The 18,243-nt window shown below is 46.1% G+C and overlaps 2 protein-coding genes across 2 annotated transcripts in view; one reads left to right on the forward strand and one right to left on the reverse strand.

Annotated features, from left to right (window-relative positions):
• LOC137417994 (uncharacterized) overlaps positions 1-18,243 on the reverse strand; it is a 117,027-nt gene that overhangs the window by 5,373 nt on the left and 93,411 nt on the right. The window lies entirely within an intron of this gene.
• Positions 10,619-16,048, forward strand: LOC144888487 (uncharacterized). Its single transcript, XM_078766485.1, has 2 exons — positions 10,619-12,360; positions 12,391-16,048. Exon 2 carries the CDS (start codon positions 12,908-12,910, stop codon positions 14,249-14,251), a length of 1,344 nt encoding a protein of 447 aa, XP_078622611.1. The 5' UTR covers positions 10,619-12,360; positions 12,391-12,907; the 3' UTR covers positions 14,252-16,048.

Below are 18,243 nucleotides of genomic sequence, written 5' to 3' on the forward strand. Positions count from 1 at the left end.
AATATAACCTAACCCACCCGGGCTAGTTTTCACTGCCATCAACCCCATAAGCTATTGCGCATTTGCCCCCACCTATGGGAAGGGTGGCAGGGATGCCAGCCTTACCCACCGGGCCCATCGCTCACTACCAATTTCGCACATCAAATTTCAACAAATTAAAAATTTGCCAATCACTACCCATCATCTGCCAATCACTACTGCCAATCCCTTGCCAATCATCAAATTTTGTTTTTCTCTAATTTTGGGTCCAAAACACTAACCTCATCACCCAGTCTACTCACTAATGCCTCTCGATGCGCCAATTCCTGTCCAAAGCCCGGCTTCGTAAAGCCAAGCCATGAATGCGGGTTGTTCTGCGCCAGCGGCTGGATGCGTCCGGCATTCGGGGCAGGGACGGGGGCTTACCCGGGCCGAGATCCCACGCACCATCTCGGCGTGGAGCCATCCAATGTCCCGATCTCGACCTGCCGGAATGCCTCAACAAAAAGTGGTCGCCATGGCGACCCTTTCTATCGGGCTGCCCGCTCCGCCTAGTGGAGCACGGACGCGGCCGTTCAAAGCGAGGCCCAGCACGCACCGAGGGCCCGATTCGGCTAAAAGTCGACCTAAACTCTACCCCGTCTAACGTCGATGCTTCACCTGGACGCTTACACCCCGCGGCCCGTTCCTTGCTCACACATCCAGCCGTTTCCATGCTCCTCGTACCTTTCCTTACACACCTCGGTACACCCATTCCACTCACAGCCTTGGTCACACACCTGACCACCGAACACTTTGGCACACATTCGTTGGTCGCACACCTCACCAACACACCTCTTCGCGCCCCCTCCTCTGTGACAATCACAGGTGTGCTCTCATTCGCACACCCAACCACGTGCCTCACTACCAATTCCAGCGTGCATTCCCACTCACGCTCTACCATTCCAGATGTGCATCCTTCCATCCCAGGTGTACATCCTCGCTCACCTGTCACAACCAACTCACTCTCCTTGTCACTCTCACTACTCTCACCTCCATTCTTGACAGCGCACTCACCCTTACTCTTGACAGCGCACTCTTTCCTCATGCACCTGTCCGTCACACACCTTTCTCGCGCACACTCTCCCGTTACACCCTCTGTAACACTCACCACACCGCGCTTCCATGTGCTCCCTCGCACACGCGCTACGACCGACTCATTCTCGCCAGCACACTCACTCCTTGGCACGCACTTTTTCCTCACACACCCCAGAGTCGGACTTTCTCGCACACCTCCTTTTTCGCACACCAGACCTGTCGCACACTTCACCAACGGCCTCTCACGAACACCCGGGTCTATCTCGACCCCCAAGCTTCTTAAATCCCCTGGCGCATCATACGCACGACCATATTGGTCACCACTTACACCGGGTCCTCTTCCTTTTCGCTTCTCCTCCATCACCTGCGAATCCCTCATCCGGTTAATGAGCACATCATCACGATCCAAACACAGACTTTGGACCAATTCTTTTATCTCCTCTTTTATCTCCTTCTTATCCTCTCTCCGTCGCTTCTTAATTTCGCTCACCCCTTCTTCCACTTCTTCTAATTTCTGCTTCACCTCTTTTATTCCCCGGTACGTCTCCTCAAGCTCGTCCTCTAAGGCTACCTTGACCGTTTCCAGGTGCGTCCTCACCTGCCGGTCCTTCGTCTCCATTACCTCTACCACCTCGTCCAACCTCGCTGTCAGTCCCTCACGTACCATCTGACATTCCCTCTTTGTCGCTATTAAGTCGTTTTTTATGTCGTTTTGTGTCGCTTTTAAACCTCCTAATACCGCAGTGTTCCTTTGAACCTGCTCCGTTAGTCCTTTTTGTCCCTCCGTCAGCTGTTCCACCTCCTGCGTCAGGTCCTCTATGCCCCCTTGTAACTTTACAGTCCCCTTTCTCACCTCCTTCTCCATGTGCTCCTTACAGTGCCTCACCTCCTCGCGCACTCCTCCGACCTCCTCACTCACTCCTCTTCTGATCTCCTCTCCCATCACTTGCATCTCCTGCCCAGATGCCACCCTCATCTGCTCCATTTCCTCCCTGTGAGCATCCAGTTTAGTTTCTACCCCCATTCTGACCCCCTCTATCTGCTGCTCCATTTGTTTAACTTCCCTTTCCGCTTGGTCCCTCATGTCCCTCAATTTGCCTTCCATACTGTTTTCTAACCCTATTAACCCATTTCTCACCTCTTTTATCCCGTTGTCTAACCCCTCAAAATTATTGTCTAACTTCCCAAATTTCTTGTCTAACTCCTTAAAATTATTGTCTAACCCCTCTCCGGTACCCCTCGCTTCGTCCCTCATTACCCCTATTTTGCCCTCCAATCGCTCACCCTGAGCATCCATCCGGTTCCCCATTACCCCCAATTGCTCATTCTGAGCCTCCATCCGGTTCCCCATTTGTCCCATACTGCTTTTCAAACCTCTAATTTGGTCTCCCAATTGCTCACCCATTTGTTCCATAAGGGCCCTCATTTGCAGGAGGAAAAGGTTCGAATCCACCAGGGGCGCTGCCACGGTCGCGGGCGCGGTGACCAGCGAGGCGCCATTTTGCGCCCCCGCAACGTCGGGCGCAACGACGCTATTTTGTGCGTCTGCTACCCTCGCTGCTTCGCACTCCTCGCGTCCCTCAATTTGGTCCTGGACCGACCCTGCCTCACTCTCCCCTACCGGACCCCAGCTGTCTTGATCCGCCATAGCGCGACTTTCAAAATTCGGGTTTTTATTTCCGTAAAACAAATCAAATTTCGTCGTTATAATTTCGAGCGCGGGAAACGCGCTCTGGATCGAATTCTACCTCCCAACACCAATTGTTACCCTAGTGGTACAATTGGTGTTCCAAAATTTGGGCCTAATAAATTTAGTCCCAGGTTCGAATCCGACACTCCTGACACCAATTGTTACAGACGCGGTTGTGGATGTTGGTCTACCGAGCGGTTTGGTATGACCGCGCCTGCACGTTTACCCGATTATACTCGAACGTTGACTAAGTCGCGCTATGCTAAATCAATGATGGAAAAGGACACAACGGCTGGGATTAAAATGACACGACACCAAGGGTTCAGTTCTCAAGACCCCCGGAAGAGGTTATAATATTGCGGAAGGTCAGATTACAGGAATGAGAGGGACAGCATAGAAAGACAGGCACTTAGACACACTCTTATATTAGCCCCGACAGACGACAGATAAACGGGACAAAACTGACTCACACGGGGATTGATGGCAAGGAAAGCGGGTAGTCGATGGCTCAAGGTGCACTCTTGGCTCAAGGACAGAATCGACCCGCTCCGGTCCAGAGATGCGGGAGGCCTCACTCAGCGCTCGAAGGTCGTGACTTGTCTTCTTCAGTCGGGGGCGCATCTCACGTCACGTCCGGTAAGTGGCTGCGTATATCCGGCGGGGAGTGACACGCCCTCGGCTCGTTAGCTCCGCCCCAGATGGAATCGGCCCGTTGCTTCTCATTGGGTGCGTGCGGGGGGGTTACCGGCTCCGCCCTTGACGAGGGGCTGACAGGGAGCCCCTTCGTGGTAACCCCGTCGGAGCGCATGGTCATGGCGGCTAACCGAGCCGGTGTGAGGACGCACACTCCCCCGCGCCGCGCCGCCCCCATCTCCACTGTTGTTGTAGTTGTAGTTGTAGTTGTAGTTGTTGTTGTTGTAGTTGTTGTTGTAGTTGTTGTAGTTGTTGTTGTTGTTTCATGGGGAAGATGGGAGGAGGTAAGGGGAGGTCCTAAACTCACTACTGGTGCCATACGATCACAATTTCGTGCAACGAAGAGTCAGAATTAATGGAAACGAGTCCTTAACTGACATAGACTAAGAATAACTAGCAAGATGTCCTATAGTTGTCTACGTGAGATGCGGTGAACCTGGGCACGACATTTAATGGGGGAAAAAGGGGTAGGTCGGTTCTACAGAGTGTTATTTACAGGCAATGGGACTAGGGAATGGGGGATTGGGGATAGTTGGGGAGTATTGGGGAAATAGGGGAGTATTTACAAGCGGATATTGAGGCCAAGTCCCATATCTGCAACAATATGATAGTCTACTAGTGTACCAAATTTGGTGCTTGTATCACAAAATGCACAACAGGTTTGCTATGCTGCTACACTATAAGATATATTACTTTTTCGTTTGATGACAGTCGTCACAAAAACGTCAACAATGATGCCGACATATATTTCTTCGTTTTTATTTCATTCAACATTAGCCGGAAGTAAAATATGTTTCAGGAAATTACCGAGAGATATTTCTTCGTTTTTTTTATTAGTTATGTGCGCATACACTTTAAATAGGTTTATTTGAAATCTTTAATTTTCCACAATATAATTTACTTGCCATTTATCATTTGATGATTACGAGACACTTCCTCTTGAGGATAGTGACAATTCATGCGCTGCGTGGAAACTTCTATTTCCAAAATGAATGAGACGATCGATGAAGAATGCACACTTGAACAGGATGTAGCAAGAAAGCGAATGAGACGGGCGAACGAGTGCGTCGACGAACGTCAATGCAAACTTGCGGGGTCACCCGTGGGAATCCCACGGGCATGGATGTGTGTGACATTTCGACATATTGAGTTAGATGCTGCACATTCATTTTTACAAAATGGTTACTGGCAAGTCATCAGATCCAGAAATGGTGTAATGAACACAATTTATTTACGCGCAAGCAAGAAAGCAAGACGGCCCGATTTCCGATTCCGACGGGCGAGACGGGCCGACGGGCGAGACGGGCCGATTTGGAGCAAGAAAAAGAACGAGACGGGAGAAAAACGAGAGAAACGAGACGGGGAAAGCCGATTGGAGAGGCGAGTGAGGAGCGATGGGAGAGGCGAGTGAGGAGCGATGGGAGAGGCGAGTGAGGAGCGATTGGAGAGGCGAGTGAGGAGCGATTGGAGAGGCGAGTGAGGAGCGATTGGAGAGGCGAGTGAGGAGCGATTGGAGAGGCGAGTGAGGAGCGATTGGAGAGGAGAGTGAGGGTTTGGAGAGGAGAGGTGTGTGAGGGATTGGAGAGGTGAGGGATTGGAGAGGAGAGGAATGTGAGGGATTGGAGAGGAGAGGAGTGCTAGGTGGAGAGAGGAGAGTGTCAGGTGGAGAGAGGAGAGTGTCAGGTGGAGAGAGGAGAGTGTCAGGTGGAGAGAGGAGAGTGTCAGGTGGAGAGGAGTGAGGGGCCACATATTATGTGAAAGAAATAAATTGTGTTCATTGCACCATTTCTGGATCTGATGAATTGCCAGTAACCATTTTGAATGTGCAGCATCTAACTCAATATGTCGAAATGTCCCACGGGTGACCCCACTATATTTCTTCGTTTTTATTTCATTCAACATTATTATCCGGAAGTAAAGGTTCACATGTTCATTTCACGTGTGCAAAAACAAACTCCATTTCACGTGTGCATGGACATGAAACACAGACGGGAAATTGCTAAGAGATATTTCGTTCGAAGCAATTCTACACCGCCCAAATAAAATATTTCACCGATACACCGAGCGAATTTCAGCGAATTTCAGCGAATTTCACCGAGTTTCAGGAAATTACCCAGAGATATTTCTTCGTTTTTATTTCATTAGTTACTAGCAGAAGTACTCAGCGTTGCCGGCCGGGGGAAGGGGGAAGGGCACGTACACTTTAAACATGTATATACATGTGGGATGTGGGATATATACATGTGGGACGTGTGTGTGTGTGCGTGTGCGCGTGTGTGTGTGTGTGTGTGTGTGTGTGTGTGTGTATGTGTGTATGTGTGTGTGGGGGTGTACATGTGTGTATGTGTATATGTGTATGTGTGTGCATGTGTGTCGGTGTACATGTGTGTGTACACATGTGTATGTGTGTGTATATATGTGTCTATGTGTATATATGTGTGTGTCTGTATGTGTGTATATATATATATATATATATATATATATATATATATATATATATGTCAAGTAGTAGATTTGTTATTGCCTAAAGTTCAGTTATAGACGTTGGTTGCTAATGTGTTATGATTTAAATGCTGTTTATTTTCATAAAGTTAATAAAGGGTTTTTGCTTCGTTTTAGTTTTGGATGAGGAAAGGCTCGCTGAGGTCATGCTGGACAAATTGTATACGTGTGCTTTTTACGAGGCTGGTCGTAAAACCACGCCCACATGCGCGTGTTTTGGCGTAATGCTAATAGAATGACATAACCTATCGTTAACCATATATATTTTGTTTTAATCACAGCAACGCATGACTCTGTATAAACATGCTTTGAATTACTCATGTAAACAAACCCATAAAATGTATGGGTTTGTTTGGCCAAGCATGCCCTCTTCTCATTGTTAGTTACATTTCTGTTTTCTCGGAGCCCAGAGAAACATTTGGTCCGAATGATAAGGAAGGGCTGACTCCCCCGAATGACAGGGATGACGGTGGGGGCTTGGCACACCGGGGAGGAACCTCTCCCAGTTTTGTTTGTTCCCTCGGAGATTTCCTGATAAAACGTGTCCCTATATAAATGGACTGGGAATCAATGTGTTTTCAGGAAGACTTGACTTGGCATGTTCTTGCTGTAGCTTGCTGTAGATGTCTGTCTCCTCCGGATCTGTATAAGTTGGTTTTAATAAAAAGCTGCGTCATTTTTCAGGCTATTTTTGGACTTCTTCACCAAACGAAGAGCTGCGGTTCTTCACAGATGGTACCAGGAGTGGGGTCAGCACCGGACGACGGGAAACGGAGCCCGAGGGACAGGAGGAAGGCAGCCTGAGGCCGGCGCCGGCACGTTGATTTGATTAAAGGTGGGAGTTGTTTTATATCAGAGGGCTATTATTCCAAATTCGTACCTTCCTCCCTCCAGCGGGTTCAGTCTCCTTGTCTTCCGCGTTGCCTGCACTCGAACAGAAATTGTAAGTAAAGGCTCATTTTTAGGCCTCAGAATGACGTGGCTTTGTTAAAGCCAGGATAAACAAGTAAGGATACCAGTAAGGACTTAACAGTAAACTTAAAGTTGCAGTTAGCACCGGGAGGGGAAAATGAGGTCGGACAGCCATATAGGTTGAAACCAGGTGGCCAAGATTTTTCCAGGAAGGAACAGCCCAGAGACAAGATGGGGTATGCCATTGCATGCCAGGGAACGAAGGGCTGTGGCTAACTTAAGAAGGCCATAGGAACATAGAAGGCCATAGGAACATGGCCAGTAAAAGGATAACGCGCAGGTACCAGGTAGGCTTGACAGAGGAAGCAAGCAACAGAGGTCCAGATAGAAACAGGCCAGGACCTGGTGGACAAGAGAAAATAAATAAGCTCACAGGAAATGGGCCAGGTGGCCACAGGGTGAGAAGGACAGGAATGGTTTTTGAAATATTGAAATTTTAAGCATTGCAGCTATAGTTATTGAAGCTACAGGACAGAGGACAATTAAGTAAGCAGTTAAACAAGTAAATCAGCGGTTGATGCCGCTGGACCAGATACCAGACCAAGACCCCCCAACCCCCCAAGACCTGAGCTCAGTCCCGGGGCTCTAGGCAACATCCCCCACCCCCCCAAGACCTGAGCTCAGTCCCGGGGCTCTAGGCAACACCCCAACACCCCGCCCTGCCTTCCCTCTTTCACCTCAACCCACCCCTGTCCAACCCGTCCCAAAAATCCTTTTCCTTGAATGAGAGACGTAACATGAATGAGCAAAGATTGTTTGGGAGTGGCTGGAGAAAGGCATGATTGGAGTCGATCTGAGTTTCGCGCGAAGTCTGGGAGACTTCTACTCGTATATGAATGAGGAATGAATGTATATTGGGATGTTAATTGACGTGTGTATCTAGCCAATGTATTTGTCTGTATGACATATGCAAGCAGAGGGTTTCGGTGTGAAGCTTTGTAAGTGATCTGCTCGACGTGCGGGAAATTCAGGCCGGGAATGTCCATTTTAGCGTCTATCCGAGAGAACAGGCGAGGTCCTGAACTGAGTCCGGATTTTCATCTGTTTGGGAGTTGTTTGGGAAGCGAATTGATATAAATCGGGTCAGGAAAGCACTCGGAGTACCCTTGTCGATCTACTGTTGATATGAAGCGGTTTCTAGGAGATGGTTGCAGGATGGGCTGCCTTGTCTTTCGAGCGGCAGCCGGACGGAGGTTTGGAGTTTGTTGAACTAAATTCAGAATTCGAATCAATATGTGTGTTTTACTTGAATCGAAGAGTTCATTCAATGGCAGATATTGTGGATTGTATGTGTGGGATGTATCGCTGAGGCAGCTCACCTTTGAAATTGGTGTCATATAGTGCATTTTGGGGTCGGGTGCGATGAGGTTGCTCTGAGCTACAGCAAGAGGAGCTACAGCAAGAGGAGCGCACGCTCTAGGTGCGATGAGGTTGCTCAGAGTGCCGGCGATAACTCGCCCACTCTCAGAGGAAGTGTGTGCCCAAATGCATTGTGGGTCATTTCGACTTTGCTGGATGTCGGACGTTCACATGTCAGTATCTTGTCAGAATCTTCTTCTTCATGTCATGTCCTTCATCCTTCATCTTCTTGTCAGAATTAGACATGAGTCATGAGCCATGTCGGAATAGTGGCCGGCTGCGACATATATGCCAGGCAATGTCACAGGACGAATACGTTATTTAAGATGGATTTATAAGATGGATAGATGGATGGATTTATTTAAGATGGCTAAAATAAACGATTTCAAGACAGAGTAATTAATTTCCGGAGCCAAGTTCCAACAGGAAGTCTTGTTCATACAGTAAGGTACAGTGCGGAGTGGCGGCTGGAAGATGCATCGACGCATTTGTGTTGATCGATGCGGACACAGATTTAGTATGCTGGTAAGGTTAAGTTATTAAAATTGGAAATTCAATAATTTGAGCAGAAATGTCACGTTTTCAACAGAACGCTTATCCGAGGAAAGAGGAATATCGAGGTTTCAACTGTCGGTATGTGGTGTGGCTTGTGCCAAGGTGTGGGCGCGAGGAGGTGTGTTGATGAAGCGTTGTGCGAACGAGGAGGGATGTGCAAAAAGTGCACTAGGTAGCAAGGGTGCTGCATTGTAAAGCACGCCTCGTACGGAAGTTCCTGGACGGATTGTGACGGTTGTTGGATTCGTAGGAGCTAGCATTTTGCGATGTAGAGCCTCAATAAGGGTCATTTGTCTGTCTGGATGTGGTTCTTGCAGGGAATGACGCCGGACTTGTATTATTTGCGGAAAAATAAAGCGCTGGTTACCCCAATTCGAAGTGACCTTTTAAAGTTTAGTTGACCTTTGTTCGAGATATGTAAGGGTAAGAGGTCAGAGGCAATTCACTAACCTTGGAAGAACGACAGGTGGAAGTCAGTCTACAGGGTGTTGCTTTAACGACAGGATATAGAACTTAAATCTGGGGAGAATATCGGGACATTATATTGTGGGTACAACTGAAATCATGTACGTAATTAATGAACAGAGAATATCGAGTTTTTTGTTGTTGTGGAAGCGTCAGGTACAGTACGCTTGAGTTTAATTTATCCGGGCCGAGTACAGTGACGTGTTCGATCGAGCTGTGGGGATTTGAGATGGATTTGAGTCACGTTAAATGGAGGACATTTGGGAGGATGAAGAGATGCAAGTAACGTGGATTAAATTGTGGTATCACGAGTTGGGTGCCAGAGATATTGTGGTTATTATAACTCACTGATTATAGGGGGCGCCGGGCGCACCGAGTACAGATCGGGTTGCATGATGGAGCACGCATGCATGGATTTTGGCTTTGCGAGGCTCCGGATAGAAATTGGCATTTCGATGCTGTGGATTATATTGTGCCTGCCCGGAAAGGTGATGTCTTGTGCTGGGGCTGGCGACATGCCTCTGTTATTTGTCTGTCTGTCGGTCTGATTGTAAGTCTTTGGTACTGGGAGGGCTAATTGAGTGCTTAGGCGTCATTGTTCCATGGAGGCAGGTCCAGGGGTTTTGGTCCAGCCTGCAAGGAGTCCAGGGGCTTGTTTCAGGGCTGGGTCGCCAAAAATGGGATGCTGTGCCCATCTGGATGTAAAATTATCCATCAAGGACAGGGAATGATGGGCAGTGTGATTGGGTAAGAGGTAAAGGCCATAAAACACCAACCCCATGAGGAACGAAATAAATGGAGACGTCGACAATGGTGTCAAAGGTGGTGGTTGGGATCACATGATGGTTGGGATTGAAGAACAACCTACTGGGATTTCATGATGGGCAACAGTGTATGAGTGAGTAATTATGATCTGTTTAAGTGTAAGAGGCGGTGGAGAAGAAAGGGGTAATGAAAAGTTATTTGTTTTAGTGTGAAGTAGGTTGGTTGCTTATTTGTCACAGTAAGATGAGAGTTGCGTTTTTAAGCTTGGTCTTTGAATGAATTGTTGCTTGGAATGAGTTGATTGGAGGTAATAAGGATTTGTGTCGATTTCTTGATTGGAGTTGATCTGGAAACAAAGACAGATGGGATTAATGTGTATATCAGGAACATTTTGGAAAAGAAATATGGATATATGACATTACTAAAATATAACCAAGCAATTGAGAGTTCTTGGGTTAATGGGATATAAATAAATGCATCTACAAGTTGATGGTTTATAAAAATTTAGTTCTGGATGATACTTAAACGATGAACAATGTTGGCAATATACAAACAATGTGACTTGTTTTTTGGGGGGAAAACATGTGGTTTAAAATTGGTTGGCTAAGTTTTAAAGATGGAGATGTTTCGCAGAACTCTCATGATTATTTATATGAGTGGTGGACTATTCCATGGCGAAGCATTTTTCAGTTTATTGAAAGTTGGATTTTGTAAAATAATGGTTTAATATAACCACAGTAGAAAATAATATACAGATTTGGGACATTTTGTAAACTTTCGAATAATGAGAAGATTCAAAAAAAATTCATTTTATTTATTTCATGGAAAATATTTGGGTTGCAAGTGGAGAAGCATGGTATGGTATAAAAATAACGAGGGAGTATCCAGGAAAAGGATGTTCAAGTGAACTTTGTGCTGTGAAAAGAATGTCGAGTTAATGGAAGTGTTTTGTTCGATTAAATTTGTTCAATTTGTGTTCAAATGACCATCGATGTTGGGGGCAAAGTTATGGGTGGATTTCGTGAGTGGTTTTGGGGCAAACGAAGATTAATTTAGATTTATCATAGTTAAGTTCGAGGAAGTTGATTTGAAGCCAGAATTTTATTTGGATGCCAGAAAGGAGAAAGGAGATGCTGAAAGCCAGAAAGGAGATGCTGTTGTCTACTCTGAATGACAGGTGGTGGTATCCAGGTGGTGTAAAGTTTGTTTATTTAGTTTGTTTATTGTAGAGAAGAGTGCTTTTGGGATTCCGGAGCCAGAGTGGATAATTTGAGAGTAGTAGGTGGTCCTTGTAGGCTTGGGGGTGAACTGGTTTGGGTTTAATAGGCACAAGCTGGTCTAAACAAGGTGAGGAGGATGAAAATGTTGAGGTTGCCGGCATCAGAGGAGAGAAAAGGTCGCTGGTGATTTTGAGGAGAGCAGTTTCAGTACGGTGGCTGGAGCAGAATCCGGATTGGGATGTTTCATACAGGTTATTGGCAGAGTGGTGATGTTTGAGTTGAGTGGCCACAGCACGTTCCAAAACTTTTGACAGAAAGGGTAGATTGGAGATGGGTCTGAAGTTATTTAGGGTGTCAGGGTTTAGTCCAGGGTTTTTCCAGAATGGGGTTGAAGTTTCACGAGTTTTTGGGGAAATCGGTATGTGAAGCTGGATTAAGTTGGAACTGCTTGATGAGCCATGGAGATGGATTGGGTTTTGTTGTTGGTTGTCTGGGAGTTCGGTTGTTGCATTGCCAAAGGTTTCTGTGTGGTGGACACACTCGTTGGCTGTTGTCTTGTGTGACGTGGATGGAGATGTATGTGGCTGCGTGTGGCTGCCTGGAGTCGGGAAAACGGCTACAGTGGTTGATATTGGTTGTGGATCGTCCGGGGTGCTTCGATTTGCATAGGGGGTGAAGATTGGGATATTACATTATTTTAAGTAAGTATTGGTATGAGTAATTACATAAGTAATTATGAGTTATTATGAGTATTAGTTATGAGTAAGTGATTATTTTAGTAAAGTTACATGTTTCGCTGTGTTGTGGATCTGGGGACAAGCTAGTTTGATGGGTACCCTGGGGTCTTCGGCGTGTCTATGTGTTTGGCTGTCTGTCACACCGGACTCTTGAATGGGTTTTCATGAGACGAATTTCAGACATAACAGTGAGAATCTATTTTGAGCGAATCACAGTGGGTGAGGAAAACATTGTGTGTGACCAGACACCAGAACTGACCAGAATTGAAATTGGAAGTAGACCAGGTTATTTCTATTATTTGTTTATTCGTGAAAATAAATAAATAATAGGGGGAGGTTAATGGAGGTTAATGGTGGTTTGTTTGTGTTAATGGAGGTTAATGGTGGTTTGTTTGTGTTAATTCTAGTTGAAACTCTCGCTGAAGTAATTTTCGTTTATTTTTATTCCAGCAATCAGGAAACAGGTAATGGGATGCTGAGAGAAGGATTGAATTTAATTTGAATTGGACTGGATTAAATGGGATTGAATTTAAAAATTGAATATTGGATAAAATTGGATCCACTTGAAAAAAAGTGGATTAGGAAATTGGAGAAAAGGTGTTCTATGAAACTATGAATTGAATGAATTGAATCTATGAATTGGAGACCTGTAGACCAGGCGTTCCCAGGAGACTTGTGGACCAGGTGTTCCACCAGAGGAAAAAGACCAGGTGTTCGTGGAGCACTTCACCTGCAAGAACGCCTTGGAACCAAGGTGGAAAGGGACCAGTCCAGGTGTTGCTGACTACACCAACGGCAGTCTTTTGCGAGGGCAAGACCTCGTGGATCCACGCCACGCACTGTAAGTTGGCCATACAAGCACCAGACACTACACCACAGCAACCACAGTAAGGATGGGCCTAATCATAGGTACAATACTATTGATAGCGACAGCAGCTAGGGGAAACTCCGATTCCAATAGATGCAAAAACGAAACCCGACACCTCACCGTAACATGGGGACAAAGAGTATCACTACCATGTTTCGAACAGAAAGCCCTGCACACAAATTGGGTGAACATAAATTGGCTAGCACTGTCGGCAGGGCCTGGACGCGTTGGCATGGTACTACAAAAGCAACGAGAGTTCCGGGAAGACGGGCAAGCTAGCATTAAGACCTTGGCCCAACCAGGATACAAATGGGGAACCCCTGATTTTAAGCTACAAACACGCACGCGCCTAGAGAAAGGCATGACTATGCAGGTCCGGTGCAGCGTCTGGACCCCTGGCGCGGCCGGTGGCGAAAAGAACTACATACCATGCATCAAATACATACTCACGCCGCAACCCCAGGATAAGGCCCCAAAGAAGGGTGAAAACACATATTGGAAAGTGGCCAGGGAGGTGGCAACAATTCAAAATAGGACACACTGCTGGTCGTGCATGCGCTTTCCCCAAGCAGGCACCACAGGAATACACATGATAGTGCTACCTCTGTCCCTCAATGACCTCTGCTCACAACCTATCGATTCCCCATGTTTAGTCACCACGCTGGAAAGAGAAGGGGTTGACAACGGCAAGAGTTGCAATCGACAATTTAATTATCGCCCGTCAATGATTGCCCATGTGGCCGAGAGGCCTGCCCCCGTCTGGGTCAAACCACAGAAAGGGACGGTCTGCCTCCAGGGTTCCGGCCACTTGCGTATGGGAGAATCAGAATGCGCCTACACTCTCCCCGGGAAGCTGGGACAAGGGAGCTCGGGGATTACATTACGAATAGTACTGCAAGATAAACACAACCACAACATAACGGCTATAACATTCTCTAGGGGGGTTAGTAGGATTAATGGGGTGGTAAAGGGACTCCAGTGCTTATCCACCCACCTGGTCCCACCCCATGGGACAATGTTTATATGCGGCGACAAGGCTTACCCCTATTTACCAAATAATTGGGGGGGCACATGTTATCTGGGTTCAGTCCTTCCTGACGTTGAGATACTGGATGAGCTAGACCCAAAGTCCTTGGACAGGCGTTATAAGAGGTCAGTCATGAACGAAGATGGAACCACTAAACTACACGGGAGTCTATGGGAAAAGGTGTTTGGTTTCTTCTTCCCAGGAGCGGGCACAGTCATGGATAGTTTCCGGATAGATAAATTGGCTTTGGCCCTAGAAAAGGTGGCAAACGACACCGCTACGGCTCATGACATACTATTGGACACGGTAATTCACATGCGTACAATGGTGATGCAGAAGTGAGACTAAGGGAAACTAGCCACGCCCTGACGATCGATCGGATCGCGCGCGAAAATTCTTATACATTTAGCTGGCTCACTGACTGGTTCCAGGGATGGACGGGCACCATAGTGAAGTGGTTATTGACCGCACTGGCTGTGATAATCGGGGTAGTAATTTGGGGGGCACTAATGAAATCTCTAGTCCTCCTCTGTATGAGAAAGTATTTTACAGGATGGAAAGTGAAGAAGCCGCCGACAACGACTATGGCTCTGACCACAGAGGCCGTCGACCTGAACGGGTCCTTCAACAAGGCAGTTGCGACCGGCGCTCCAGAAAATTGCATTGAATTTTGTAATGACTGTGATACTTGTGCGGATCCCATGTGGGAACTGGCTGCTGCCTGTAACGGTGTATGTGATGACTGTGATACTTGTGCTATAAACCCCTTGCGTGTACTGGCTAACGCTGCTTATGTATTACAAGCTGACAGCTGCACGCCCCCTTTCAACCCAACTATGGATCTGATTGCGACACTGGGTCTGGCGGTCGAGGGACCCGACGTGGATATCCTAGACCCGCAAGCCGACCAGGCGCCCAAGGGAGACTTTGACAAAAGGAAGTTCCTCTCTTTTCTCCAAATGTTTTAAGTTCAAATGCTTCAAGTGAATCGGATTTTTACGCTCTGTACCCTGATCAGGAAATTGAGACACAAGATACTGACGACATTTTGTATTCCCCAGAACAGCAGCACGTGAGGGACCTCATGGGCATGATCGTTGATTAACTTCGAAGATCTGCAAGGACTGGGTCTGCAAAGGGTGGGGGGAGCAAGTTCCGCAGGGGAGGTGGTGGCCCTCTGGCGGAGCAGAACCTCATCTGGACCAGACACTTTCGTTGTGGATCCGAAACGTTAATGGACTTTCATGTTCTGAGCCCTCAGGCTCCAAGCACGCACCACATGACACGTTCGCCAAATGCACGGGCGAGGCGCTTTGGGCGCACGATATGCCCTTGGGAGATACCCGCATTACACAATTATTTTTTCAATACCCGCATTACACAATTATTTTTCAATAAGGCCCGATGTGGCACGTTGTCTCTTAAGATACTTTGTCTCGACGAGACAAGAGGAAGGAATGTCAAGTAGTAGATTTGTTATTGCCTAAAGTTCAGTTATAGACGTTGGTTGCTAATGTGTTATGATTTAAATGCTGTTTATTTTCATAAAGTTAATAAAGGGTTTTTGCTTCGTTTTAGTTTTGGATGAGGAAAGGCTCGCTGAGGTCATGCTTGACAAATTGTATACGTGTGCTTTTTACGAGGCTGGTCGTAAAACCACGCCCACATGCGCGTGTTTTGGCGTAATGCTAATAGAATGACATAACCTATCGTTAACCATATATATTTTGTTTTAATCACAGCAACGCATGACTCTGTATAAACATGCTTTGAATTACTCATGTAAACAAACCCATAAAATGTATGGGTTTGTTTGGCCAAGCATGCCCTCTTCTCATTGTTAGTTACATTTCTGTTTTCTCGGAGCCCAGAGAAACATTTGGTCCGAATGATAAGGAAGGGCTGACTCCCCCGAATGACAGGGATGACGGTGGGGGCTTGGCACACCGGGGAGGAACCTCTCCCAGTTTTGTTTGTTCCCTCGGAGATTTCCTGATAAAACGTGTCCCTATATAAATGGACTGGGAATCAATGTGTTTTCAGGAAGACTTGACTTGGCATGTTCTTGCTGTAGCTTGCTGTAGATGTCTGTCTCCTCCGGATCTGTATAAGTTGGTTTTAATAAAAAGCTGCGTCATTTTTCAGGCTATTTTTGGACTTCTTCACCAAACGAAGAGCTGCGGTTCTTCACACATATATATATATATATATATATATATATATATATATATATATATATATATATATATGTGTGTGGGTGTACATGTGTGTGTACGTGTGTGTGTATGTATGTATATGTGTATGCATGTGTGTGTGTATGTGTATGCATGTGTGTGTGTGTGTCTGTGTGTGTGTATGTGTCTGTGTGTGTATATGTGTATGTGTGTGTATCCATATGTGTATGTGTATATGTGTGTATGTGTATATGCATGTGTCGGTGTACATGTGTGTGTACGTGTGCGTGCATGTGTGTGTGTGTGTGTATGTGTATGTGTGTATATATATGTGTGTGTATGTGTATGTGTATATGTGTGTCGGTGTACGTGTGTGTGTGTGTGTGTGTGTGTGTGTGTGTGTGTGTGTGTGTGTGTGTGTGTGTGTGTGTGTGTGTGTGTGAATAAGAGAGAGACCGAATTGTGAGATACAGAAATGAAAAAACGAGGTGTGTGTGTGTGTGTGTGTGTGTGTTATTGTGAAACAGGTGCAGCATCCAACTCAATATGTCGAAATGTCACACACGTCCATGCCCGTGGGATTCCCACGGGTGACCCCACTAGTATATATATACTAGCTTGGCTCGGCTCGCCGAGTGTCGTTACTGAGGAACAGGCTCTTATTTTAGCTGAGGATAATGACTGCACCTGAGTTGCTGTGTTGTCATGATTTACACCAATCATAATACAAACAATTATTTTGCACAAATGTATTTGTTGTGTTTGTGATATTACATTTTTATAGGCAATTTCGGTTGAATGTTTTTTTTCAAGAAATAACCCCTCAGCACATACATCGGGGAGGGGTAGTTGCAGACTGGAAGTTTGGGACGATTACACCTCACCACCACGTCATTTAAAACACCTCACCACCACATAATTTAAAACACCTCACCACCACATAATTTGAAACACCTCACTCCCACCTAATTTAAACACCTCATCACCAAGTAATTTAAAACACGTCACCACCACGTAATTCAAAAAACCTCACCACCACATCATTCAAAACACCTCACCACCATGTAATTCAAAACACCTCACCCCCACGTCATTCAAAACACCTCACCACCACGTAATTCAAAAGCCCTCACGACCACGTAATTCAAAACACCTCACCACCACATAATTAAAAACACCTCATCCACATGTAATTCAAAACACATCACGTAATTCAAAACCCCTCACGACCACGTAATTCAAAACACCTCACCACCACATCATTAAAAACACCTCATCCACATGTAATTCAAAACACCTCATCACCACGTAATTCAAAACACCTCACCCCCACGTAATTTAAAACATCTCACCCCCACCTAATTCAAAACACCTCACCCCCACCTAATTCAAAACACCTCACCCCCACCTAATTCAAAACACCTCACCCCCACCTAATTCAAAACACCTCACCACCACGTTATTCAAAACCCCTCACGACCACGTAATTTAGAAGACCTCACCATCACATAATTAAAAACACCTCAATACCAAGTCATTCAAAACACCTCACCACCACCTAATTTAAAACACCTCACCACCAACTAATTCAAAACACCTCACCACCAACTAATTCAAAACACCTCACCACCACGTAATTCAAAACCCCTCACGACCACGTAATTCAAAAGACCTCACCACCACATAATTAAAAACACCTCAATACCAAGTCATTCAAAACACCTCACCACCACCTAATTTAAAACACCTCACCACCACGTAATTCAAAACCTCTCACGACCACGTAATTCAAAAGACCTCACCACCACATAATTAAAAACACCTCAATACCAAGTCATTCAAAACACCTCACCACCACCACCTAATTTAAAACACCTCACCACCAACTAATTCAAAACACCTCACCACCACGTAATTAAACACACCTCACCACCAAGTAATTAAAAACACCTCACCAGTCACCACCACTTAATTCAAAACACCTCACCACCAAGTAATTAAAAACACCTCACCAGTCACCACCACGTAATTCAAAACACCTCACCACCACATAATTCAAAACACCTCACCACCACGTAATTCAAAACACCTCACCACCACATGATTCAAAACCACCACCACGTTATTAAAAACACTTCACAACCACGGAAACAAAAGTTT

Source organism: Myxine glutinosa, chromosome 12, assembly GCF_964187855.1.
Source record: "Myxine glutinosa chromosome 12, kmMyxGlut1.1, whole genome shotgun sequence".
NCBI lineage: Eukaryota > Metazoa > Chordata > Myxini > Myxiniformes > Myxinidae > Myxine > Myxine glutinosa.

Coding starts and splice junctions, on each gene's coding strand:
- LOC144888487 (XM_078766485.1), top strand. CDS start 12,908: ATGGGCCTAATCATAGGTACAATACTATTGATAGCGACAGCAGCTAGG.